The sequence below is a fragment of the Convolutriloba macropyga genome, chromosome 5 (assembly GCF_964194025.1).
Source record: "Convolutriloba macropyga chromosome 5, txConMacr16.3, whole genome shotgun sequence".
Taxonomy (NCBI): domain Eukaryota; kingdom Metazoa; phylum Xenacoelomorpha; order Acoela; family Convolutidae; genus Convolutriloba; species Convolutriloba macropyga.
In genome coordinates this window covers 72,290,472-72,318,309 of record NC_134472.1, presented here as the reverse complement: position 1 = coordinate 72,318,309, position 27,838 = coordinate 72,290,472, and the positions used below count along the sequence as shown (strand labels likewise).

General features: G+C 37.3%; 1 protein-coding gene across 6 annotated transcripts in view; it reads left to right on the top strand.

Annotated features, from left to right (window-relative positions):
* LOC142339617 (uncharacterized) overlaps nt 1-26,151 on the top strand; it is a 111,081-nt gene extending 84,930 nt beyond the window's left edge. For 5 of the 6 annotated variants that reach the window (XM_075389784.1, XM_075389782.1, XM_075389783.1 and 2 more), the window contains 4 exons: nt 8,116-8,520; nt 8,951-9,140; nt 19,651-19,941; nt 24,150-26,151. In XM_075389784.1, coding sequence (XP_075245899.1) covers nt 8,116-8,520; nt 8,951-9,140; nt 19,651-19,941; nt 24,150-25,369 — 2,106 coding nt within the window. In that variant the 3' untranslated portion in view covers nt 25,370-26,151. The remainder of the gene's footprint in view (nt 1-8,115; nt 8,521-8,950; nt 9,141-19,650; nt 19,942-24,149) is intronic. The other variant, XM_075389785.1, reaches the window with a different exon arrangement.
* The last annotated feature ends 1,687 nt before the right edge of the window (nt 26,152-27,838 follow it).

The following is a 27,838-nucleotide window of genomic DNA, read 5'->3' as shown; positions in this document are numbered from 1 at the left end:
TTTCCAACATTTAGCTGACTACAGTATATTTGATAAAAGCCTGATTGATGCCCTATTTTGCGCAGCTTTAATTCTTTATATAGGGTAAATTTTGTGCCCAAGTTAATCATTCCGTCAACTGAGAGACCCGAATGGATCTAGTTGAACTTGAATATTCAGGCTTGATTTTTTCGTATTTCAGTGAAATTTCCAAAAAATTTCCCAAGCAAGGTTGTGAACATAACATCGTTTAATGGCCTTTAAAAGATTGCAAGGCTGTTACCGTGTTCTTTTTGATTCATTGTGTGCTTACGTTTTCAAGCTGCGTTTACTGAAAACTGTTGGACAAAATACTAGTAAATAGTTTTTCCGATACTCTCTGATTAGAGTTCCGTGGTCATGGCATTCCAAAATGTTACCAACATTTCGCTGACTACAGTTTATTTCTATAAAAGCCTAATTGAAGCTCATTTTCGCGCAGCTTTAAAAAGTGAAACCGAATCGTTAGTTGCCCCCTAATCGCCACGGGGGGGGGGTGAATAGAGAGGTTTATTTGTCTAGAGTTTTGCACTGTTGTCAGACCTTTCGCACTGCTTTCGACATTCTTCTTGTAATTTTGCAGTTTTTCATTTCATCTGACTGATGCCTGAGTACTCCTTACTTCCAAAATGTTTCCAACATTTAGCTGACTACAGTTTATTTGATAAAAAGCCTGGTTGATGCCCAATTTTGCGCAGCCTTAATTCTTTATATAGGTTAAATTTTGTGAACAAGTTAATCATTCCGTCAACTGAGAGACCCGAATGGATCTAGTTGAACTTGAATATTCAGGCTTGATTTTTTCGTATTTCAGTGAAATTTCCAAAAAATATCCCAAGCAAGGTTGCGAACATAACATCGTTTAATGGCCTTTAAAAGATTGCAAGGCTGTTACTGTGTTCTTTTTAGTTCATTGTGTGCTTACGTTTTCAAGCTGCGTTTACTGAAAACTGTTGGACAAAATAGTAATCAATAGTTTTTCCGATACTCTCTGATTAGAGTTCCGTGGTCATGGTATTCCACAATGTTACCAACATTTCACTGACCACAATTTATTTTTATAAAAGCCTAATTGAAGCTCAATTTCGCGCAGCTTTAAAAAGTGAAACCTAATCGTTAGTTGCCCCCTAATCGCCACGGGGAAGGGTAAAAAGAGAGGTTTAGTTGTCTAGGTTTTCACTCTGTCTTCAGACCTTTCACACTGCTTTCGACATTCTTCTTGTAATTTTGCAGTTTTTCATTTCATCTGACTGATGCCTGAGTACTCGTTACTTCCAAAATGTTACCAACATTTAGCTGACTACAGTTTATTTGATAAAAGCCTAATTGAATCCCAATTTCGCGCAGCTTTAATTCTTTAATTAGGATAAATTTTGTGCCCAAGTTAACCATTCTGTCAACTGAGAGACCTCAATGAATCTAGTTGAACATGAATATTCAGGCTTGATTTTTTTCGTATTTCAGTAAAAAGTTCGAACGCAAGTAAAAATGTCCCAAGCAAGGTTGTGAACATAACATGAACTGAACTGGAGACAGGGAAGTTTTCTAAGGTTGCAGTTTTACTTGGTTCAACTCAGGCTTTGTTCAGCCGAAATTAATCTGCCTTCGTGCATTCACTTTGGTTTTGTGCGTAATTGGCCTGATAATAGAGTATCCCATAGACCAGACTGACCCTAATTAGCGCCTCTGTTCATAGGCTATTCATAACAAGCAGACCGAAATGATTGCCTGGCCATGTGATAGAATTGCTTGCCTGTTGAAAACAATTGAAGCGTTTCCCAATTTCAGAATTTGATAGTACCGCGTGTTTTGTTATTCAGTTATAAGTCACTTCGAAAATTTTTGATTGCATGCGCGTGACAACCTATGAGTGTTCATATTTTCCCCTTTGCCCAAATTTTATCACCCGCGGGCGGTGGTTTATTCTTTCTTTTCTTTTTCCATCTTTTCAATCAACAAGTATTGTTAGTCCGCTACGTGAACAAAGTTGAAAGGGTTTCACTCGGCTCTGACAACATTTCATAGTGGTATGTAGCTTATCTTGTGATAAGACAGTTCAATGTCGTTGTGACAAATGAACCGCGGATGCTTATCACAGTTTTTCTTCTTTCTCTTGCCTAATGTAGCGACCTTGCCTATAACGGGGCTGTCAATGGTACGGGGGAAATTGGATAGCCATAAGCAGCCTTTCCTTTTCAGTCATCTATGTTTGTTTACGAACGAACTTGTGAAGCAACATCGATTTCGGATATTGGGATATTTTGGGTTCTGATTAGCAGTCACGACCTCGATTTGAGTGTGCAATTGCCCGAATAATTTTTGCACATGAGATGACGGAAAAAGCTCACCAGCGGGGGGGATTTGAGGGTTATTTTTAAAAATAAATCTATTTTAAGTTGATATACAAGCAGAAAACGGGCGCCGTTGAACCATTTCAAACGTTTCAAAGTAGAAAACTCTCTTAGGACTTCAAAATTTATTTTTTTTAAATAAAGCAACCTAGAGTGTGAATTTGTAAATGTGAATTTGTATTAAAATTAAGTTGCATTAATCCCTCGGCCTTTTAAACTAAATTTTTTATTTGACGTTATTGTTGACTTTATCTCCAACAACGTATGAGGCATTGAGGTCATTTTAAACGTCCCAAGTTTTTCTATTCTTGAAGTTAACATTTGAAGCAATTGGTCGCATGTGTTGTTCTTAAACGTCTGAAGATAATTGCGCACTTTGCATGGAAGGCTGCTGAACCAGGGAAGACATATCGATGTCAGTTTTGGACATTTCAATTAGTAAACTTATTCAGAAGAAATAGAATGGCTGATTTTGAGCACTTTTTGATCAATTGGACTAAAATCAGGTGCAGTTTGAAAAGGATGTCACTGAAAGTCGGCACTGTATTTTTTCGGCTTTTTGTTATTTTTTCTTTCAATTTTTGAAATGGGGCAAACGAAAGTGGGCTCAGGTGGTTTAGTAACCCCTAATTGAAAATTGTGACCGAATATTTACAACCATTACTCTTTTTTTCAAATTAATGTTGCAATTGAATGTTATAGTATACGAAATATATTACTATGAGTTCTTATAGTGATATGGGTGCAATATTTGTCTGGCTTACATTGCCAATTTTTATATCCGGTATAGACTCGTGGAATTGCGTTCGCAACGTTTAGGGTCTGTACTTGACGGATATTTAGATTGATAAGATCGATTTCCTGCTAATTGCAACGGGATCATTTTGTGATGTAATCATTTTTCTCTCAGATCTATTCTCAGGGATTCCCAGTATACGTGTGAAGCCTTTATAGGGAATTGTTTTCGCTTGCGTTCCTTCGAAAAATGTGTTTGTAGAATTATTTATTGGTCGGAGGAGTGAAACAATGACAGATATCATTTATAGCCTCCATAACACTTCACAGTAGGTGTTCCCACAAAAGTGTTTGATGCGGTGTGTGGGGGAATTGCGATGGAACATTTGATAAATGAGCGAATAAATAATTCACGCTTGCTTTAATCCAAGTAAACATCATTGCTGTCAATAGAAAATCAATTAGATACGCTTTTGGGAGTATTTTGTTTGTTCAACGGCCTTTCTGAAGGCAACATAATTTCCACTTTTCACCACCATGAATAGCTAATTTTTTTTACTGATTGATTTTTTCAAAATTTTTAACAAAATGAGAAATGCCAATTTGACGTCAAGTACATGTAATGGGCAATCGAATCGAATGATGTCTAAATTTAGATTTAGATCTGTGAAATTGGCGGCTTTCATAAATAATGGCTTGTCAGCCATATATATTTTTTAAAAAATGTTTAAGTTATGCGCACAATTACTGGTCATCGCTAGACTAGGACCTCTTGGACCTATTGATGACCTGTCGAGTAGATTTGTTATTTTGGTACATAATTTATACCATATGTGTTGCAAACAAGTGCACATCCTACTCGAGAACAAATTATTATTATAGGATTGGTTCGAATTGCTCGTTTAAGTGATTTCGGTTGATAAGTTGATTTTTAAATTATTTTGTAAGCTTTTAGAAAATTTTTAAAATGTAGTGTCGTTCTGTGTTATCAATGGACGATCGAAATGTTGGAATTTATTTTTCAATCGTTTTTTTTTTCAATTGTGGTGAACATCATTGGCGTTTGCTAGATCGAGCTTTGATAAGAGAACTTTAACTCAAGGCTTGTTCTAAAAAAATGACAGTTTATCTTTCCCCCTTTTTGGGCTGATTTATCTTTATGGTTGGATTTTGCCCCCTTCCAAATATTTGTTATTTAAGTTTGAAGAGTAAATCGTATAATTAAAAAGCTCAGTTTTGCTGGAGCTCTTTAGTTAAGAAATATTCAATTGTATGACAGAACTGTTTGACAGATACAATTTAAATCCTCGAATATTCGCAAAAATAAATTGAGAAAATAGCCTGATAAGATCATATGTTGTTGTTGTCAAATTGCCTGAATAGGTTATCCGGGGATTAGTTACTTGGGTTCCATTTTAGAACTCAATCGCCTCTCATTTCTAATAACTTTTAATATGAATTATTTCACGGAGGAATTAAACCTTTTTAAAGCAGCAGCTTTATCCTTAATCTCGTCGGCATTGTTCGATTACAATTCACCCACCGGCTATTTTTTACAATGAAAGAATGAGGCTGTGCTAATATGAGTTGATAGTCAAAACTTATTGCGTCACAAAAGCGGATTCTCTTACGCCTGAATGTACCTGAAAAAGGGACAAGATTTCAGGCACCTTACATGGTACTTTTCATATTGCTGTACAATAGGGATAGCAAATTAGTGTCTGAAAAAGCAATGCGCTTATTGCTGCATGTAAAAATCCCTTATAGAGTAAAATTTTCAAGACATTAAACGTTCTTTAAGCGACATAAAATTTGATTTTTTATTTTTTAATTGCTCTGAAACGAAGTTTGTATCAATTATATAGACCTGTCGGTCTTTTTTGAATGCAATTTTTCGCTTGACCGATTTTTCCTCTGACCCTTTTGGCTTTTCGTCCTCAAAAAAACGGGATAAACAGGTAGCGCTCGGAGGGCATTAAGTTCTCTTAGAGCATTAAGCCTTACAACACTCTAAGAATGCGATTCACCAAAACTGGATTTTGTGGAGAAATTTTCATTGTGTGAAGGGCGGTTCTTAATCTTAAATGTCTGACCCCCTCAGTCACCCCCACCCCTCAAAGGTTACCCTCCTCTGTGTCGATTTAAAAGCTCCACCCCACCCCCCACCCCAACTAGCCTTCGCAACCCTACCCGCTCATCGCTTGATCCCCCTCACAAAAATAACCACCTCCCCCTCCTCCCAATGCTGCATCTCTAAACCCCAGCTGGCTACTGCCGAAGGCAACCGCTGGCCGGTCGGTTATGTTTTATTTGCTTATTTCTTTAAAATCTCATTCTGCGTACGAATGTGCTGAAAAAATTTGCTGTGAATATACATTAAAAAGTTTTTTCTAGGTCGCTCACTGATCAAAGAAAAGTTTTAATACTTTTGGAATATTTTGTGACGTATTTTGTAATATCCCTATTTGTTAGCACTTATTAGAATTTAGTGAGATCGCAGCTGCTTTTTTTAATGTTTTAATGAATCTTTTGCAAATTTTTTGACCAACGGACAATGGCTCTTAATAATGGTTCGACACTAAGATTACAAACCGAACACTGTTCTGTTTGGTAGCCTAACAGCGAAAAATGATGACTGATAATTTGCAATTAGTGACACATAGCTATTTTGAGTTCTGGAAAGTGTTTGTTATAAACTTTTACAGTAGATCATAGTGGTTTTGTGTTTCTCTGCCTTAAAATGAAGTTTACATCAATTATTTTGTCCAGTTAATTCTTTAATTGCTCTCATACAATGTTTGTAGGAGTTATTTTGGTCCTGTGGTCTTTTTTATGCGATTTTTCGCTTGAGTTTTTTCTTGGAACCTTTTGACTTATCATCCTCAAAAATGAGATAAAGAGGTAACTGTCGGAGGGCTTTTATTTTTCTTAGAGCCTTTCGGCTTGCTAGGGTATAATTATGCGATCAGTTAAACTGTTTTGGAGTTATAAATTAATGGTGCGAAAGGCTCAGAGTTTGCCCCTCCTCCCCCAATTCATCCCCCCACGCCGCGCTCATCCCGCGCCACTTCAATTAAGCTAAAGCTAGACTCCCACATCCCTAGCTAACTACTGACTCCTCCCCAGTTGTTATGGAAAAGTTTGCCCATTTCTTAGTTCCTATGGTCACCACTTTCACCTCTTGGATTTTGTGTTCTAAATTGTTCTCTTTGGAAATTGAAAGAAGTTGAACTATTTTGAACATGCTAATTCATGAAAGTATACCGCAAATGGCTGATGAAAAATACGTCAGCAGGTTTTTTCTCAGTTTACATCTTTTTTACGCATTTTAGAGTCGGTTGTGCTATATTTAATAGTGCAAGGGTCAAAATTTGGATCTTTTCCGTTTGTGCCCCCCAGTACGTTGTGCTCCCCCCAAGAGCATGTGCAATTACATAGTTAAATCATTATGAAAAAAAACATGGCACGTGCGTCGGGGGTGCAAATAATGGGTTTTTCCCATTATAGACCCCCCCCCCCCAGCTTAGTGGTCAGATAACCTATAGCCTAAAATGGATTGTTAGCGGCTGACTAACCATCTATATGTATTTGGCAAATTAGCAATAGCCTAATGGCTTATAAAGTTTTTGAATTTAATGAACCGTAATAATTGGTCCTATGAATGAATTTCTTGTTAATTAATCACTCCAAATGGACCAAGTAATAAATACGGAGTTTTCACCGACGGAGCGTCATATCTTTGGAATAAATTTGGAAGCGTGCTCGGCAAGTTTATGTTTGCCAAAAGTTAGTCTGAATATTTTGTAGTTTAATGGGTAATGTAACCAAGCAAATCCAATGACCGCCTTTCTCACTCGGAACCCAATTCAATTAACTTTTGTGATCTTTTCCGTTTGTGCCCCCCCCCCCCCCACAACTTGTTTCGCGTCTTTTCCGTTTGTGCCCCCCCAGTACGTTATGCGCCCCCCAGTTACAGAGCACATGCCATTACACAGTAAATCCTTATGTTAAAATATGGCACGTGCGCCTGGGGGGGGAGGGGGGGTGCAAAGAAAATGAACCCACTGAGCTGGCGGGGGGGGGGGGGGGGGAGGGGGGGACAAACGGAAAAGATACAACTTTTTTTGTTTTATTGATGTGTGGCCTATTCCCTTCACTCTCTGATCACGTGCTAATCATTATAATTACTCTTCCTATTATTGTGTACACCTACATTTTGTTAGAAAAATCCATCTTGACGTTTATATTTCAAAACGGCGGATGAATAAAACAATTTATTGAAAGAAGCCGTTTTAATCAATTCTGAAACTGAATTAAAACTGTGGCTTTTATCAGTGTGATGTGATCACTCTCTTGTCACAGCTGCCTTTACTCGATGTCCACTTTCGCATGTTCAGAGCACAGATTTAAATGAACCACTTTTCGAATTTAATTCAATTGTTGCTCCAAGACAATTTTTCAGCAGGTTTTATGTTTTGAGGCTCGTGAATTTTAATGCGCGTTATAAGTTTTATGAATTGCTCTTGAACGAAGTTCAAAGCAATTATTGTAAACGTGTTGGTCTTTTTTATGCAAATTTTTTGCTTGACCATTCTTGAGCTTTTCTTCTAGAACTTTCTTTGACTTCTCAAGTGACTTTTTTCCACGTTTTCGGTCTTCATTTTTGAGTGATTTCTATAGCTCTCACTCCGAAGTAAAGCTTATTGCTAAAATAAATTGGTTGCAGCGTTTTAAATAAGAAGCCATGCTGGCCTTGTTGGTAGTGCATTTAGTTAGGGAGCGGTAGGTCAACGGTTCGAATCTCGGCATGGTCAAAATATTTTTTTACCCGCCCGTCGTTCAAGAGCAATTATTCCGACATTCGTCGGTTTACGTTTGTTATTCTACTCGAGATGTGAATGCTGTGTTGTGTCGCTCAAACAGTATTTTCAGCAAGTCGATTGATGTTAACAATAATCCGTGAACTTGGATCTTATTTTTTTTCAACGGAAAGAGGTTGTTTTGTTTTCAGTTGGCCCTCATTCAAGAACAGCTGACGCAACAACAGAGCGAAACGCAAGTTGCAATTGCCCAAGTAAGACTTCTCAAGGACCAACTAGTAGCCGAATCTTCAGCCAGAATTGAAGCCCAATCGCGCGTTCATCAACTCTTAATCCAAAACCGAGACCTCCTCGTCTATATCCAGCAACTTGTGGCACAGCTCAACAATCTACAGGAAAGTGGTGCCGGCAAGTTCACAGGCTTGGGTTCGATCCCGACCGGGGTACATTCAGCGGCGGCAACAGCGCAGCTGCCTTTGAGTTTGCCACACAGTTTGTTGGCTAGTTTGGGACTGGGAGCACCCGGCCAGCCACCGCAGGGTTCGGGGACTGGAAGCAATACGGCATCACCGTCAAATACTTTGTCAAATAACCAAGTGAGTCTTTGCGAGATTTTTTCAACGAGATCATTGGAAATTACCATAATCTTGAACGTTTTATAATAGACCCTGGGTTTTGATTAAAACTTCTCCACCGGAAGCTTAACTTTAGATCTCAGATGAAATAAAGTCAGATGAAAAAAAATGTTTGAGCTGTCACAATGTTGAGGCGAAAAACTCAAATTGTACAGATGTAACAAGCAGCAACAATAAATGTAAGATCCTGACGCAAGGTAGTACTGGGAAAATACAAAATAAAGAGAGCTACTAAGCGTCTATAATCAATTACGTACGGTTGATTCTTGTTCATATTTGGTTACAACTTGTAAACTATTTCACATCACACCTTAGCTATTTTAAAGGTGATGGGACGCGAGGGTACGTGTGTGTCTATTATAGTAACGACTACTAGATAGGCGTGTTTCAGCATCAACAGCAACAGCAGATGAATGTGGCACCAGTTAAAGTGGACAAGATCACTCCCCAGTTCACGACCACTTCCAACGCAACAGGAGCAGTGACAGTTGCCACAGGTGGTGGATCCTCTCTCCCAAACACAGACTACAATAGCCCAAACTCGTCTTCGGCAGCGTCCACAAACAGCAACCAGAATCAATGTTAGTACTCTCACTCATGATACTATAGTATTATAGTATAAATTGAGAGCGGAAAATACTCACCCCCCCCCCCCCCTCCCCCCTCTGCTGCCCCCCCCCCCATGTAAGCGTAAGAAATTTGAATACTGGAAATTTTTCTCGGGGGTGAGCAAATCAAAGATTTGATTCACTGTCAGCCATTTATGCAAATGATGTTCAGGCGCTTTCAAAAATGGTGGTTGATATACGAGCGACCTCATTGCGATGGGGGTTCAGTGCTGGCAATTTTGAGATGGGGGTATTTTTCCGTGGGGGGGGGGGGGGTTTGTTTCCTAAACCCTAAATTGCAATTTCATTTCACGCCTTGCTAGTATTATTCTTGGCACAATAGTAACGAACGCCTGTTGACGCACAAACGTCCACATAGAGAAGAAATGTTGTCGCTCAATTATAACAGGATCACTATCTCCTCATCTATCGATACTGTCGATAAAAAAATACCATAGTTCACTTTTAAAGTTCAATGCAGAGAAATATCTTAAATTTCGGAATAATTTTGGCAAGCCCTCGCTGGTCAAGGTCGATGAAGGTTTTTTTGTGAAAAAAGTACGCCAGTTTGGCTTCTGAAAATTGTATTAAGAATTCGACATAATCGGTTCTATCCTCTGATAATGAGTAGGTAGTTTTGATTTGTAAATCACATGTTCTTGGAATCTTAGATCGCCTGCTTTGAAATGTAGCATTGCAGTACAGTTTTCAGTTTTGCCAGTTTCCTGTTTATTTGATCGAGCTCGCATTTCGAAAACAATGAGTTAGTTGCAAGGTTGTAGCGATCACATTTTAAAATGTGCAAATTGACCTCTGAAAAAAGGACTGCCCAAGTTCATATGCGAAAACAGTGCACCAATTATTATGCAATTGACTAACTTTGATGAAGTACATCATTCGAATTTTGAGATAAATCCGGGTGATTTTTAATTGCTCTCGAACGAAGTTTGGAGCAACTATTGTGGACGGGTTGGTCTTTTTTGGAACTATTCTGTTTCGGCCCCCAGTGTTTTTTATGACCCCCAGTTACAAATTATATGTTGTTATATAGCACGTTACTATGTAACAAAATAGCACGTGCTCCTGGGGGTCATAAAAGATTTATGCTCACTAAGCTGGGGGGGGGGGCGAAACAGAATAGATCCCTTTTTTATGGAAAATTTTTGCTTGACTTTTCGATTGACTATTACGCCCATGATTTTTTCGTTTTGCGTGATCTAAATCTCTCTCTCGCTCACAAGTGTCAACAGCTGAACTGAAAGTGGCGGCAGTTTAATACGAAAAGATAAATGAAAAGTATGCCTAAGTTTGTTTATTTTTTAATAGCCCTCATCTTCTCAGCCGGCTATTATTGCGCTCGTATTTTTTTACAATTCAAAGAATTTGAATTGTATTGGGGCGCTGTCTTTTTTTTAAGATCTGTTCACACATTTTCATGATTTTTGAAGTCAAATTGGAGTGGTGATTTTGGTCACGCCGAAACAGGAAATGATCGAAAAAGCAAGTGGTTTTGCGGCGTGAATTTTTTTCGCTCTAATTTTAAAGTAGAGTGCGAAAACGGTATTTGAACAAAAATTCGGTTTCTCGGTAGTGGTTTTTTGTTCACATGCGGCAATTTCACTCTGATTTTTACTGTTTTTTCGATTTTTTGGATCGGATTTTTTTGTAAATGGTTTTCCCAATCCATTTATAGTCTGTTCTCGGTCTAGGTTTCTGTTTAGTCAATGAAAATTCTTTGAATTGTACGTCAGGACTTGTCCTGCTATGTTTTTTTACTTCGTCAAACTTTTTTTTCGCTTTACCATTTTGCTGCTTTTTAATAGCCGCCCTCATCTTCTCAGCCGGCTATTATAGCGCTCCTATTTTTTTTTTTTTTTACTTCGTCGAATAAAAAAATGTTTCGCTTTACCTCATTTTGCCGCCTTTTCAACATTTTGCGTGAAATCTTTTTGACTTCTCTAGGCTAGTTTCTCTCTTCTCTCATTCTGCTAAAAGTGATTTTGAACATCAGTTGCTCAGCAAAGCAATTCAAAATGAACAGTCAGTATAAAAAATTGAAGTCAGAAATAGAAACGGGATAAACCCATAAAGCCCAATTTTAGATGCCCGCTATTTGAACGTCGGTCCTATAAGTATTAGTTACCTCTCTCTAATGCTTATTGTTATTGATAGTAGCCCCTGTAGCCTCTCTCTAAGAAACAGAAGTATGTTCAACTACGAAATGCCATCAAAATAAATCGGACTTAAAAAAATGTTTTTGTACGAAAATCTTTTTTTTTCAATATCTTCTGTTATTTCAATCCCAGTCATGCTTATTGGAATCAACGGCGGCTATTTTCCGGCAATCTGCCGGGTATGTTTCGACATTTTGCGTGAAATCTTTTTGACTTCTCTAGGCTAGTTTCTCTCTTCTCTCATTCTGCTAAAAGTGAATTTGAACATCAGTTGCTAAGCAAAGCAATTCAAAATGAACAGAGTCGGTATAAAAAAGTCAGAAATAGAAACGGGATAAACCCATAAAGCCCAATTTTAGATGCCCGCTATTTGAACGTCGTTCCTATAAGTCTTAGTTACCACCTCTAATGCTTATTGGTGTTGATAGTAGCCCCTGTAGCCTCTCTCTAAGAAACAGAAGTATGTTCGACTACGAAATGCCATCAAAATAAATCGGACTTAAAAAATATTTTTGTACAAAAATCTTTTTTTTTCAATATATTCTATTCGTTCAATCCCAATCATGCTTATTGGAATCAACGGCGGCTATTTTCCGGCAATCTGCCGGGTATGTTTCACTTTAAATTTTATTAGGGGCTATAGTGATACATAACAACCTCTAATGACGCCATTTAAAGACCCTCTCAGTAAATTACTCCCCCCTCCTGCCCCCTTGAAGCAGGCTGCAATAGATTCGAGCTCCCACGTGTGGTTCGAGAGCAATTCTTCAAATTTAGTCGGTTATGTTGGTCGGGGTCCGATCATTAAAATTTTTTTTATAGATGATAGGTTGCTCCTTTACTTTAGACACTATCGGATAATCGAACACCGGACCGCCATCGATACATACTAGATATGTTCCCAAGTCGGCTATTGAATGTAGATTTTATTGAAGAGACAGTTTTCCTAAAATATTTCATTACCCATCCTTCACCTTACCGCTTCGTGTTGCTGTCCACGGATAAGAGAACAAGTTTAGATACCACTTACTCCTCCCTTCTATGTGTAATGATTAGTTACTGTTTGTGGCTATTGAAAGATTGTTGACAATATCCACGCCCTCTCTGGACAGGTGAGTGGAGCAAGTAAACATAAACACAAACAAACAATAAACAACGCGCACATACACCGACATCCCAGCTAATCCCAACTTGTATGTGTCCTCTTCAGCCTTAACAACTGCAAAATCTCTTCATCAAAAATTCTGTCTCTCTTTTATACTACCTTACACTGAGTTGCCTTCTTTCTTTAGTTGACAAATGGTATTAAAATAACAGGTCATATGCTCTTATTATCCCTTTTCTTGTAACATGCTGGCGTTTTATTGATGATGTTTTGGGCCATCTGAGGTAAAAAAAAAAATCTGCCAAGTCATCCTTCCTGATAAGCATGCTGAGTCATGCGTTGAGGAGTTCGGAACGTTAGAATATAATAAACTGAGATGCTGGAACATGCCTGCTCTTTTATACAGAATATTTTGGATCACGAAAATAAATGCGGTAGTCGCATTTGCTCAAATTAAGGGGGTATTTATATGGTCTGTGCCGTCCTTGTGATATTTTTAATAGCCGCGAAGCGATAGCGGCTATTATTGGGGACATTGTGGTTTTTTCTTAATTCGTCGTCTACATCAATGATTCTTACGACCTAACTTCTTGGAATAGACTTTTTCAGTTACTTCAGTGACTTCTAATGCTTTGCAGTGGCGTGGCGTCATTTGTTCTGCTTTCAGGTCAATTGCGTGACTTACCTCACTCAAAAAATGACTTCTGAAATCACTTAATGAACTTTAAATTTTATGAACGTTTACTAATGAAATAGCGTGCATCCAAGTAGTGTCAAACAAATATGCCCTAATTCTTGAGTATTAGAGTCTGGTCAATCTGTCTATCTTATTAATTGCTCTTGGACGAAGTTCATAGCAATTATTGTAAACGTGTGTGTCTTTATGCAAAATTTTCGCACATATTTCGGCACATATTTCTCACATATATAAAATCGGCACATATTTCTCAATGGTTTTTGTTAATTTTTGGCTTTTGCCATTTATTTCTTCATTTTCGGTTCCTTGAGCGGACTTTCTCTTCGAAAATCAGTCATCTGATTTTTTTTAATAATCCATGTATTGGATGCCTCTAGCTAAGATTTTATAAATTGTAGACATGCTGATCCGGTTGTGGCAGTTTTCGTCCAATCTTTCGTAGTTTTTTTTAGCCGCCCCTCAACGGCTATTACTTAAGCGCTCTCCTTTTTTAATTTTTGCTTCACCTTTCGATCATGTTTTACTTAAGTTGCAATTTTCACGTTTGAATTCTGACGTACTTCACTCACTGTTTCATTTGAATGGATTTTAAATTCTTTCACGCATTCAATTACGTAATGTGGTAAATACGGTCAATGTCAAAAGAGCAAAATCAAAAGAGACGGGATAAACCGATAAGAACGGATCAGTAAGTCATAGTGCATTAGGTTATCAAAGATCTTGTTTGCTAACTGATACTGGTATTAAACTTATCAGCTTTCGGTTTAGAAGCTCGAAATTAGTATAGTTTTAGAATCTAACTGAAATTGCGTGCCAATTTAGAAGGCTTTTTGACACAGAAAAACAGAAAAAAAGTTTGGCCGAATTGTTTCTTTTCTTTTTTAATAGCCGCCGTCGGCCTCTCAACGGCTATTTTTAGACGCTCTCCTTTTTTAAATACGCATTACCTTTTGATCACGTTTTCCGTTTTATATAAGTCACGACTTTCACGTTTTACTTCTGGCTTATCTCACTCACTGTTTCAACTGAATGGTTTTTAAATCCATTCACTCAATGACTTACGCAAGATAGTGAATACAGTCAAGGTCAAAAGAGACGGGATATACTGGTAAAGGCAGGTCATTAAATCTTTGAGATTTAGGTTATCAAAGTTCTTTAGAGTGTTTGCTAGCTGACATTGGTATTAAGCCTATTGGCTTTCAGTTTAGAAGCTGAATTAAATATTGTTTTAGAATGCAACTAAAACTGCACGCCGAATTAGAAGAACACTTTTTGACACTGAAATCATATGGAAAAAACTCGTTCAATTTATCTCTTTTTTCTGTTTTAATGCCGATGTGCATCCAGCTCGTCAACGGCGGCTAATTTTGGGCAATATGCCGGCTATGTTTAATTTTTTAGTTTTGGATTTTATGTTCTGGAAAAGTTTTTAATGTGCATTAATGTTTTTTTATTAACTGAATTTTTAATGTTGAGGCTTGGAAATTTGGTGAATTTTTGCGTAAATACCGTATTAAAAAAGTTTTTTCTACATTTTTTCCCTTAGAGCAGGATGGATCTTAAGTTTCTGTAAGACTCAAATGCCAAATAGTAGAATGCATTTGTTTTATACTTCAGTTTTTTTCAATTTCGTTATTAATTTTCAAAAAACAGGAACTAATCAATCCTCTTTGAAAGTCTCCATTTTCCATTTTCCAGCATGTATCATTCTAGCATTCTTTTAAAACCTGAACTTATTTCAATCTCGGTTTCTCATTCGGATAAAAAAATTAATGATTTCAGCCTTTCTATTAGATTTTCGTTTTTTGGTTTGCAATTGATGTAGTTTAACATTATGCTGCACTGATATTTAGCTGAAATTTCGTTTTCAAAACTTTTGACTGATTATCAGCTGCAGATATTCTTTCTGCCTCGGTCTTGATTTTTTAAAATTTCGATTGTGTTTGATTTTGTCTTTTCATGATTGGTTTATCTCAGCAACAGTTTAAACCCATTTTGTCTATGATATTTGAAAAAAGGGAGAAAAAAAATGTTTTCTCATTTGCTGTGACTTACAACGAAAAAGGTGTGTTTTCTTGGGTCCTAATTTTCTTCAAATATTTAGTCTCCCATATTTTCCCTATATTCGTCTTCCCATACTTTTCTTCAAAAATTTAGTTTCTAATAATATTATTTGCCTCATGCTTTTACTATGACAGCAGTGTAAATTTGACCAAACTTTTTAACATCTGAGGAAGTAAAGAGTTACTGTTTTAAGGTAACCGTTGTGGCTGCAAGTTAGGTTTTTCTGCGCGTCCGACGCTTCGAGTCGCTTCCTGAACACACAAGGCCAACAAATATGTGTTTAATAAAGGTCCATAATGAAACAGTGGCGTGAAGTTTAACAAGTTTGATTAATTTATTGCTAAATGTTTTCTACATAGCTTTTTGAGCAACATCAACATTTTTTCAACTTATATCTGTATTTATATACGGCACGCAGCTATTCCGTCAATCTACAGATTTTGTTTGCTATAACCATTTGTTTTTAATTTCACGATGACTCTTAATTCATTTAATAAGTTGGTAATAAAACCGCTTTCAATAATTTGAGTGATTACGTGATGTAAATTTCACGAACCACCGTTTTACGAGCATGCATTCGTTATAAATTGATGTTTTACGTAGTCTTCAGTACCAAGATTTTTAAGCAATTTCTGGTGACCATTTTTTGTAGTTACAACTAGCTGACTCTGACTATTTTACACACGATTTGTTGATTTTTCTAAATTTAAAGCACTCTAATTCTCAATGGCGCAGCAATTGGTTGCTTTTAACAAGTCATCCATGGGTTCTCAATATAATTGTCCTTAGTTATACAAGTTGAGTGATAAGCTCTATAGCAATACATGACTCTTTACAATTAAAATTACATAATAGCACACAACGATGATGATGCCTCTGATACTGGTTTGAACCGAGCTCCAGATTTCTAATAACAATGGCAATGTTAATCGGTCATGACGCAGCGACAAGGACATGGCTGAACACGGAAATCAAGAAGATGCAACAATAGATTGACCGAATATACCGCTACAGCACCGCTGATCACCATGGAAAGAACCAAGAACAATCTGCAAGATGTAAGAAACCAACTAAAAATAAAAACGCTAAGGTAGGAGATTGAACATCGCCATCTCCGAAGAATTGCATATGTCATTCGGCTTCCAGACGAGCGACCCACAAAAATAGCCGCTCTAGGATGGCTACCTCAACTTGAATGGTTTCCTCCCTATTGACACACCACAGTACTGGAACAAACTTCTCTGGGAGGCAGGCTTTGATGCAAAAATCCTCGACCCCCTAGCCACAGACAGGAATGGAGAAAATAGGCGAGCGACAGGATGCAACACCTGGCAGTGTGTTAACATGGCATGGCAAACCACAAGGACGCCGACAAAGAAAGCCCCACAAGCAGAAACAAAGAAGTGCAGAAGAAGTCTCTGGTCTGCCAACACTGCGGGAAGCTCTGCAAAACAGCAGGACTGGGAATTCACGAGAAGGAAATGCATCGACAGCAAAACAAGAAGTTCCCATGTCAGTCCTGTGAGAAAGTGTATACAACGGCCTTAACAAGAAAGAACCCCGAGAAGACCTGTGAAGGCGAACCAGAACGAAACGGAAACAAACAGTTCAAAGTATGCAAAAAGTGGAGCGAAATCTCAAATTTTGCCAGACACACGAAGCGATACGCAGACTACAGCAGAGGACTCGGGGAAGAGCAGACCTCCTGGAAGATAAAAGCTAAGACCAGACAAGAATCCAGATGTTTAATAACAATGGAAACGTTAATCGATCATGTTTTTGAAGTGTAAATTCGTTATAAGCAATTTGTGCATGGCAAATCAGTTGATGTTGCATCTGGTGGACTCCGTTTTCGGGACTTCTTTGGAAATGGTGCTTAATTTTGTTAGTATATCAGTCGCAGAGTATTAATAGTATTAGTCGCAGAGTCATGTAGTCTTTCTTAAATCAAAGTCCAAAGCTTTCACATTTTAAAATGAAAGTCAATGAAAGATAACTTCTGGCTATTTATATAGCAATTTCTGGAATTTTGGCTTCTGGCACTGCCCGCTTTCGGCATTTTATATTGTGCACGTGCGTGTTTGAAGTAATCGTTTAGACTTTTTGCTCCCGGAAAACGTCCTATCCAATAGAAGTTTCATTGATGCCTGTTTCATCAATCTTTGAGCCAACGAAACTTTTTAGGGTTTGAATTTAGGTTACTTGATAGCCTCTCGAGACAATGAAATAGTTCTTAAGAAATTATGGTCACAATTTATAGCAACATATCATTAAAAGTTGGAATTGTTTTTAAACTTTTTATTAGCCGCACAGCGATAGCTGGGGCGATTATTGGCCTTCTCTTGGTTTTTTTTATTTCGTCAAGATTTTTGTTACTACCATATGACGTCGCAACCACTTCAAATCTGCTTTTTGTTCTTTTATTCATGCAATTTCATTTGAATTGCGTGCGTGACATCAGTTTTTGCTCTTAATGGAGCAATTTGTTGTTCATTCGCTCAAAAATGGTTTCCTCACTAGAAATTGATTTTTTCACTTTCGTTCAAAGAGATAAGGTCATTCTAATTGATGTGTACTTGTGGGCAGCTAATAGAAGCAGCAATAAGTTTTTTGAAGCTGTTGCGGCTATTTTTGGCAATCTGCCATCTACGTTTTTTTTTTCGTTTATCGATTATATTGGCCAATGAAACTTTTTTAGGTAGTGCAGATGTGTTACTGGACAGATTTTATCATTTAATAATTGCGAAATTAAGAAACTTCATCTAAATTTCCCATTTTCAGTTGATCTGTTGGTCAGGTACGGTAGTTCTAAGTTTTCATTCACTTCTTTTGATTGTATTTCAGGACTTGTCCTGCTATGTTTTTTTAACTTCGCCGTACAAAAAGTTTTTCGCTTTACCTTTGTTCACAACTTGTTCAACATTTTTCGTCAAATCTATTTGACTTCTCTAGCATAGATTCACTCTTCTCTCATTCTGCTGAAAGTGTTTTTGGGCAGTTGTTGCTCAGCAAAGCAATTCAAAATGAACAGAATCACTATAAAAAACGAATTCAGAAATAGAAATGGGATAAAACCATAAAGCCCAATTTTAGATGCACGTTAATCGAGCTATGCTCTTAGTTACCATCTCTAATTCTTATTGGTATTCATACTAGCCCCTGTGTCGTCTCACTACGAAACAGGAGTATGTTCCGCTCCAAAATGACATCAAAATAGTTCGTACCTTAAACTTCTTTGTGTGCAAAAATAATTTTTTTTCATTAGTTTTTCCTCTTCTTTCAATCCCAATATTGGTTATGGGAATCAACGGCGGCTATTTTCCGGCGATCTGCCGGGTATGTTTTTGGATCGTAAAATAAAACTGATCCGCAGAAAAATGTGTTGAACTAAATTCTTTTCACATTTTGACCTGAAATGTAACAATGAGTTAACTTTGGAAAGCAAACTTTCAAGAACCCATTTGAACCTCCTAAGCATGAATAGAAAGAGTCATTCAGGTGGTACAGATTGGCCCTAGTCTTATTAGCCTGGCCACGTCTAATGAGGCGAAGGAAAAGTTTCCACTAAATTAGATCTGAAAAGTAAACGTACTATCCACGACCGCCTCAAAGAATTACTTTGAAGCTAATTGAGCGCTTTGATTCTCAGACTAGACTGACTGATTTATGAGATCAGTCGCAGTGTGAGTGTGCTTTAAACTTTGTTGCGAGAAAATTTGGTCCAATTTGTAAGCGGAAAAGTATTGCGATCAGATAGTTTAATGGTGTAGCCATAAATAATGTAATGTGTACCAAAATGACGAAAGTTCAACATGGTCTCTGGATTGCGAAAAGAACAAATCTTTGAATGACTGAAGTGAGAGTAAAATGTCAACGATGATGTGACAAAATTTTAGATTTCGGTCAGCGATGACAAATCTTTGAATGACTGAAGTGAGAGTAAATTGTCAACGATGATGTGACAAAATTTTAGATTTCGGTCAGCGATGAATGGTTATTTTTTAATACCACTGCAAAAGAAATAATGATTTGCCAGTTTGTCAATTTTTTTTTTTGATAATTCTGGTGAAAATTATGCATTCATAGTTATAAATACAAAGATAAAAATTGATATTTATAATCACATTGTCATCAAATGCTACCTGATCGTCATAAATTGCATAAAATATGGGGCATTTGTTAGGCCAGTAAAAAATTAATTTATTGGCAATTTTGTTTGATCGCTTCGCCTTTCGAAAAATTTCAGTATGGTCTATCGTAAAATTTCCTATTCTACTTTTTTGCCTCGTAAAATGCCTAGTAATGTATGTGATGAGGTCCGAACACTTTGAATAATGACCTTGTCTCATTGACCTTGTGACATTCTGTAATTCGGGTAGAAAGAGTCCTGAGGCTAGAACTTGGCTAGAACATGAAAGATATTGTTTGTTGTGGAATTAACAGGTCACCGCCTGTCTTATCCACAGGGTAGAATTCCGCCCTCCGCCGGTCCATTCTCGCACTCCTCCAACAATCACTCTATGACGTCATCTGCTAATAGCAAAATGACGTCACTCCTGAAACGTTCCAGTTTTCCTGGAATGGACGAGTCTGTATATAATACTGCTGATGATCACGAAGATGATGATGACGATGAAGACAATGATAATAATGTCGACTCGATTCGACAAATGATTCCCCCACAGCAATTTGAACCCTCGGCTAATAATCCCTTTAAATACGGTTTAATTACTCGTGAGTATTAGTAACGCCTCTGAAGGAAAAATGTGTTGTTATTGTTAATGTTGTTATGTTGGAACTCACGAGAAATATCATCTTCAAGCAACAATCACTTTTGTGCGTATTAACGGCACACTTTTTCTGTTCTCACAATGGCGTGAGGCTAATTTTGATGTTGTTTGTCCTTCACTTAACAACACATCACGATTGGCTACTGCTCTTCTAATTCGACTGCTTCATTGTGAACCTGCTTCATTTTGGCTTTTTGACCACTCCCAACTCAAAAGATAACCAAATCTTTATGACTGATTCCTTGTTTTAATGGTTTCTGGTCTGCAGTCGTTTTGAATTTTGTTTCCTTCGTTTTCGATTTTCTATAACATTGTAGGGATTTTTGTTGCAGTATCAATTTTGTATCAATTAATAGGACCCGCTAGTGACATAGATTTTGCGCAACTAGGAAATACTTCTACATGTTAAGGTAAATTTTTTATACTCTTCTAATTTTGGTGTTGGAAGGAAAATCCCTGAGATTCATATTTAATTGCTATCAAACAAATTTTGGACCAATTATTTGGGCACCGTCGGTTTTCTTCAACGCAATTTTTGGTTGACCAGTTGGTCTTCAAGAGATTTTTCTTGGACATTTGCTACCTAAACCACTCTCATCAGCATCTGAACTCAGTCGCACTATCTAATTGAAAAAGTCTTTGTTTTAAAGATCAGATCAAAATTGTGTCAATTTTGATGCACTAGTCCATTTACATCACGAAAAATGTCAATAAATTCAACAAATTTTTCATTTTTCCATTATCTTTAATCAACTGAGATAAATTTGACTTTGAGATAAATTATCTTGAATCAACAAAATTTGAGATAAATTATCTTGAATCAACGGAGATAAATCAACTGAGACCAACTTGAATCTTGAGATAAATTTGTCCGGTGTTAGTTTTTTTGCTTTGTATCTTCGATTGAGGGTGTGTACTATTTTGAAGGCTTGTCTATCACGATAAACTTCTATGTGTGCATGTGGTCAAAGTTTTATCTGGTCCTATAATTCTTAATTTTTACAAACAATTGTACAGTCCAATTTGTCGACAATATTATTAATGGTCGCAAGAAGATACAAAATTTCCCTTATTGTGTTCAAAATTCGTTTTTTTTAGAAATAGCTTTTTTAGTCAAATTTCACAATGCCCGTGCAATTGTAAAATGCTTGTTTTGGTTCTTAGAGAAGGTTTTGGAACGCTTTATTGACCGAAGTTGTGACTTTTCTTTACAAGTCATAAAAAGGGGGGGGGGTTTGCGCTTGGTACTTGGTGTTGACAATCAGTTCAATCTACAGAGCTTCTGAGTTATGAGCTATTTAAACCGGTTGTTGAAATAATCTCTTTTGAAAAATATCTGACTGAGAAACGGCTACGATAAACGTTTCAAGAGCTACTTAACGGTCAAATTAGTATCATAAGATATCGTTTTTGCGACCTCGTGGAATATCTCTAATATGAGCCATTAAGACTACGTATCTTTCTTCTGATTTTGTTGTGAAAGCAATTGTTTTAAACAAATGACTTTGTAGACATTTTTTTGAGAACTTAATATTAGCAGTATTTTTCTGTTATTTGAGCCTGGGAAATGGATATACGGTTTGTTGGCCGAAAGGGCGTCCGGCGGACAAAAAAAATGGAAATTGAGCCAACAATTTACTTAAAGTGGGGAAATAGATTAGTTTTGGAGCTGTTTTAGCCAATTTGAAACAACATTTCGTAAGCGGTGAAATACAGAGAACTTTTTTGTCAACTAGCGTAACGAAAGAACGTCTATTTGGGTTCGCACCCCATTCCTAGAGGACGACCGAATTGAGCGCCAACCAAGACAATGGTCCGACAAACTAGTGATTTATCGACCATGGAAATTTGATCAAATAAGAACTGTCGACTAAATGTATCAATTTTTTTTTCATTCTCAGCTAAAGCCCCTGTCGGTCAATATTCTTAGTACCTAGAAGATGGTCACTGCTTTGTAATTTCGCTCTGCTCCTGCTCTTATTGTGACTAACATTACTGTCTAATTAAGGCGATATGGTTTTGAGAAGTTTAAAAGTAAAGATCATTGCAAAAAATAAGGTTCGCTTTGAAAAAAAATTCTGGGTTGCAATTGTCTGCTGTTTGACTAATTTTCTTCTTTGGGACTATTCCTACGAAAGACTGTTTCATTTTCTCTCTAATTGAAATGATCATTTTGGTTCAAAAGAAAAACCTCTAAATTGCACAATCATTATTAATTATTAACTGTTTCCATGTGTTGCTAAAACTGACTGAGTTTAGTCAATTGTTTTCTTTGCAGTACAGTTCAGTGTCATCTATGATGACTGGGATCACTCGGATGATAATTCGGCTTAATTGGAATAGCTTAAATTGCTCTCTGCTGTCATTTATGACGACTAATAAAAAGAACCAGGTACTGCAATTATAGTAGAATCAAGAGTAGAGTCAACACCACTACCTCACAATCACCCCCGCCACCACCCACCGACTTTCCCCGAGGTCATGACCTTTGATCACACGTGAAGAAAAGAAGCACTTTCCTTTAATTCAACCCCCCTCTCCCCTCGCCTCTCCACTTCCCTCATTTTTTTTTATCACGGCACTAGCTTATTGTAACCACTTGCGATTACGGCGAATAGTATCTGCAGCTCACAATTGTCATTATAACTCTTACCCCCCCCCCCCCCCCCCCACCCATTTTGAATCGAATACCTGTATCGTATAAGTGTTTTTAATAACAGGTATTGTACTGATTGTGCTACTTTACTTGCAGTACAAAGTTAAACGAGAAAGAGTTAAAAGAATTAGAGATAGAATAAAAGGCATTAAATTAGCGTCATTGTCATTGAATTCTGCCTTCAACACTCCATGTTAACCGCATTTGATTAAAAAGGCAGTTAAAAAGACCCGTAAGGTGTAGAATATAGATCTTCTTAAAAAAAGTTTAATAGTTGTTTAGAACTTATTGAATACATTAAGGCTTTATCTATGATGTTAACAAGCCTGTAAGAAAAGCCTTCGTGAGGATATATTCACAAACCACTGCTGGCATTTATTGCTCTGAATGGGAAGTTTTGATTTTATGTATATCGTTGATCTAACTGTTGTAATTTTTTTTGATGATTAATTGCTCTTGAACGAAGTTCATAGCAATTATTGTAAACGTGTGTGTCTTTTTTATGCAAATTTTTTGCTTGACAATTTCGCGCTTTTCTTCTAGAACATTCTTTGATTTCTCAATTTTGGTTTTTTGCACCCATAACGAAAAATTGATCTAGGCTACAGCCCCTGAATTAAATTGCCTCGCCTGTCGTTCAAGAGCAATTCTTCCGACGTTTGTCGGTTTATGTTTTTAAGTTGATTTCGTTCTTGTGGAAATTGAGTTGATTATGTATGTTTGGCTGGTGATGAAATAACAAGACTGAAGATTTCTTTCAGCCTGAAGAAGAAATGGGCTCTCATTACTATTAAACTGAGCTGATTAATAACTAAGCCAATTAACACAAGATAGCAAAACGACTTGTTTAAGCTATATAAATAATCGTAATGCTTTAACGAAGATCAAAGTACCGTATCTTTTACTTGGACATTTAGATTGATCAAGTATAACACATAAAATTTATGGGTCTTTCCCATTATAGCCCCCCATGAAATTGTAGCCTCCCATTATGGTATATATACCATGATTGGGGGGTTATAGGTTATCTGACCACTTAGCTGGGGGGGGGGTATAATGGGAAAGACCCAAATTTATTATTGGCGCAAAATGATCGGCTTAGTTTAACAGTGCAGTAGGCAAGATTAACCGACTTGCGCATGCATTACGGATCTTTTCAAATGAATATAATTTTGAATCTATATTCTGATTCATAAGCAAATTTTTGCTGTTTGATTCAGTTCATTTCTAAATCAGTTTCTGTACAATATGGGGTTATTGTAATTGATTGTGAAAGAAGAATCTTCTGATGAGCTTGTATTTCGAATTTTCAAAATTGGTTTTTGTCAGTTTGGTTTTTCTCTTTATTCAAGTTAACGCCAACGAATGCTTTGTATAAGCTTAATTCTGACGGGCTAGTTATGAAAAGCTAAATGATTTTTGTTATATGGTGTTTGAGAAGATCCACGCATGCAAAGATTCCGACTTCATTAACTTAAGTTTATACTTTGTTTTAGCCCAAACAGCAGAGCCTTCTAGCAGTAACAGCAAACTTGACACCAAAAATCAAAGTGATGAGCCACAGCAAAGCAGCGAGAAATCAGAACCAACACATAAAATGTCCGAGCATGGAACAGGAAACTTTGCAAACGTCACCAATCCAAATTTTGAGGACCAAGTTTCGAAACTGGAAGAGATATCAAAGTTGATTTCAAAACAGCTAGCACTCGCTGAGAAAGTAGCTGCACGCAATAAAGCGGCGTTGGAAGCAACTGGTCTTATTGACGTGGATTCGGGAAGCTCAAATGGCAGCGGAAGCGGCGATGGCCAGGGTTCTATCAAGGGTTCAAGCAACCCAACTGCAGCGGCGTTAGCAGCTGCGGCTAAACGTCAATCGATTCACAGAGCCAGTATTGCATGTAGTCCAATCCCAGAAGCAGAGATGCTAAATGCCGCAACGTCATTTGAGGAGTTAGGTGCTTACAATGCTATATACAATGCAGTCGCAGCTCATGTTGATTCGACCACTAACGCCGCAGTTTTGGAAAACCAACAAGCTGAGCAAGGTCTCGGAGACGGATCTGAATTGAATAGACTATCGGCATCACAGAGGTCACTACCAGCGTTGCTACCCAGTCATCTTGCGTTCATGCCTCCAGTACCGCCAACTGTCGGATACCCACCGATTAGTTTCCTGCCCAACGTCATACAGAACCCAGCGTCTCCGGGTTTCGCCAACAGCAAGTCGCCCTCTAATTTTCTGTCGGCGACAGTACCGCGTAACGCCACGCAGCAGAGTTATGATAACAGTGCGTCACAGAATGGGGATCGAACCCCAGTCGGTAGCGAGGCACATCAGCAGCATCATTCGATGTCTTCCAACACATCACAACCATCAGTATTGGTTCGAGGTGAAAATGTTGACGATTCGTCAATGTCGGCGCCACCGCCTCCCACCGCGTACAGTCGGGCAAACGGAAGTGCGGCTTTGGAGGTGATTTCTGGGGGAAGCAGTTTTGACTCGGATTGCTACGGAAGCACGGGAGGGGGGTCGAAGTCTGAGAGAATCAACTATCTCGAAACTACTCTGGGTCCTAAAGTATTAACTACCTCTGTTCCTGGACCAAACCCAGACGATGATTTGAATGGTATCAACTCGGATGGTGACAGTGGTTACGACAAACAGTCTTCGCTGAACAACAACAGCAGTAACATGTACTTTCACACCGATTGCTGAAAACTTTGTCTGATGATGATTAATGCACAGAATGTTTCGAAAACAAAATTCTAATCCGAACTGCCGATTTAAAACGATACTTGACTAAGTTCATGTAATGCTACGGAATCCGACAGTGACTTTTGATGAATTTCTCGCACTGCTGCGCTGTGCTGTACTGTTTGCGAAGTACTGTTTATTTTTTTTCTATCTTTTGATCAGAATCACGCCTCATTGGATAAACCAAAAATCTCATCTTGTCTATTAATAAACTTTGATAATTAGGTTGCCAAGTCCCCTTGTCCGCGGCGGTGTTTTAACTTTTGCATATGATGACAATTTTTGTATCAAAATTTGTAATTTTCAAATCAGTTTCTAAAACGATTTTAATATGTTACTCATTTTTAGCTTTCAATTCGCTAATTTTGATTGCTTGTGAGGTCACAATACATAGCAATGCACCCTGACAAAAAGGTTTCCATTGTTTATATAAAAATAGTGTATCAATTTTTGTATTGGAAACCTTGCTCACCAAATTACATACAATTTGCAATTTTACTCTAAATTTATATTTTATAAAGTATTGTGGGGGCGGTGAATTAAATTTTGAATTTATCTACAAATGTCCAATTTTAATGGCCTTAGAAATTTTGAATAATTGTCAACAGTGATTTAATGGATAAAATTTGTAAATTAAAAATTTCAATTTGAATATATTTTAAATTGTATGAAGTTAATCTCAGTGTGAAATCTGTTATGGTTAAACTCCAAACTTGATTGCTGGTAATTGAACTTGGTTGCCACTCGCCATTTTTATACTTTTTCTGGTTACGTTCAAATCACCCGCTTGGCTTGCTTTAGTTGATCAGAAGAAATGAGAACGAAGTGTGTATCAGAATCACGTAAGCTTATCAATGTACCAATTGAATTTACTGCAGATTGAGTAATGATCTGTATTGATAATCAAACTGTGGATAATATAATATGAGACATGACGTTCAATCTCAATCCATCATCAATTTTCGTTTAATATGAGAAAAGACGTAAGGAAACATAGGTCTTAAAACGAAGATTACAAAGACGATATCAAGAATGTATCGGACAAGGAACAAACGCAAATACTTTACCTGGTAAATAAACGTGAACAGGTTGACAACGTATGTAGCGCTGTAAATCAAATAGCGCAATTTTCCTTTCTACAAAACCTGTTGCTAAGCAAAAAGTTAGTTGTAAGAAAGTAACAAAAGTTAGTTGTATGTTTACCAAAATTTTTCCCATAACTGTTGTGTTCTAAAACATGTCTCTGCTCGTTTCAACAATTTCCCTTTTCGAGCAATTTTTCAGTCGTCAATTCAAGACTTTCGAGTGCTCGGAAATGAGTTTTTTCTCTTAAGCCTCGAACTTACGTGGAGTCTTCTGCTATAAAATGAAATGTTTTCAAAAGTCTGTAATAAATAACTTACACATATGCTACTACCACCCTACTTCAACCACTCGAAGCCCACTGAAATCGAATTGTACCACCGCCAGTCAAAACAATTAGTCGGCTTAGTTTTTTTTGCTGTTGCGAAACTTCACTACGACTGAAATTTTTAAAAAACGAACCTGGCCAAACGTCCATGTGAGCAAAAAGAAAAGGACCACCGAGATTAGTTAAAGATCTCACAACTTATCTTTAATTGAGGAAACAAAATCTCTAGCACTTATTTTTTAATGTTGGTCTTTATCACTCGAGTAAGATTATTGGTTAAATAGTTTTTTAAATGCCGCCTCAGCTTCTCAGCAGGCTATTATAGCGCTCCTATATTGCTTTACAATTCAAAGTATTTGAATTGTATTGGGGCGCTGTCTTTTTTAAGATCTGTTTACACATTTCCATGATCGTTGAAGTCCAATTGGAGTAGTGATTTTGGTCACGCCGAAACAGGGAGTGGAGCGAAAAACCGAGTGGTTTTGCGGCGTCAATTTTTTTCACTCTAGTTTTAAAGCAGAGTGAGAAAACGGCGCTTTGAATAAAAATTCACTCACTAGTTGTTTTTGACCGCATGCGGCAATTGTACTTTGATTTTTACTGTTTTTTCGGTTTTTGGAGCGGATTTTTTTCTTAGTGGTTTTCTCAATCCTTTCCTAGTTCCTAGGATTAGTTTTTTCTTGGAACCAAGTTTCCATTTCTTGTTAGTGGTTTTTTGTTCACCTATGTGAATTTCACTTGAATTTTACTGTTTTTATTTTTGTAAATGGTGATCCACAATTCACACATAGTCCGTTTTAGGTCTTGTTTTTTGGTTTAGTCAAAGCAAACTCTTTGAATTGTACGTTAAAACTTGTCCTGCTATATATTTTTTTCGTACTATAATTTCATCGCTTTACCTTAATTCACAGCTTGTTCACTATTTTGCGTGAAATCTTCTTGTCATGTCTAGGCTAGTTTCTCTCTTCTCTCATTCTGTTAAAAGCGTTTTCAAACAGCAATTGATCAGCAAAGCAATT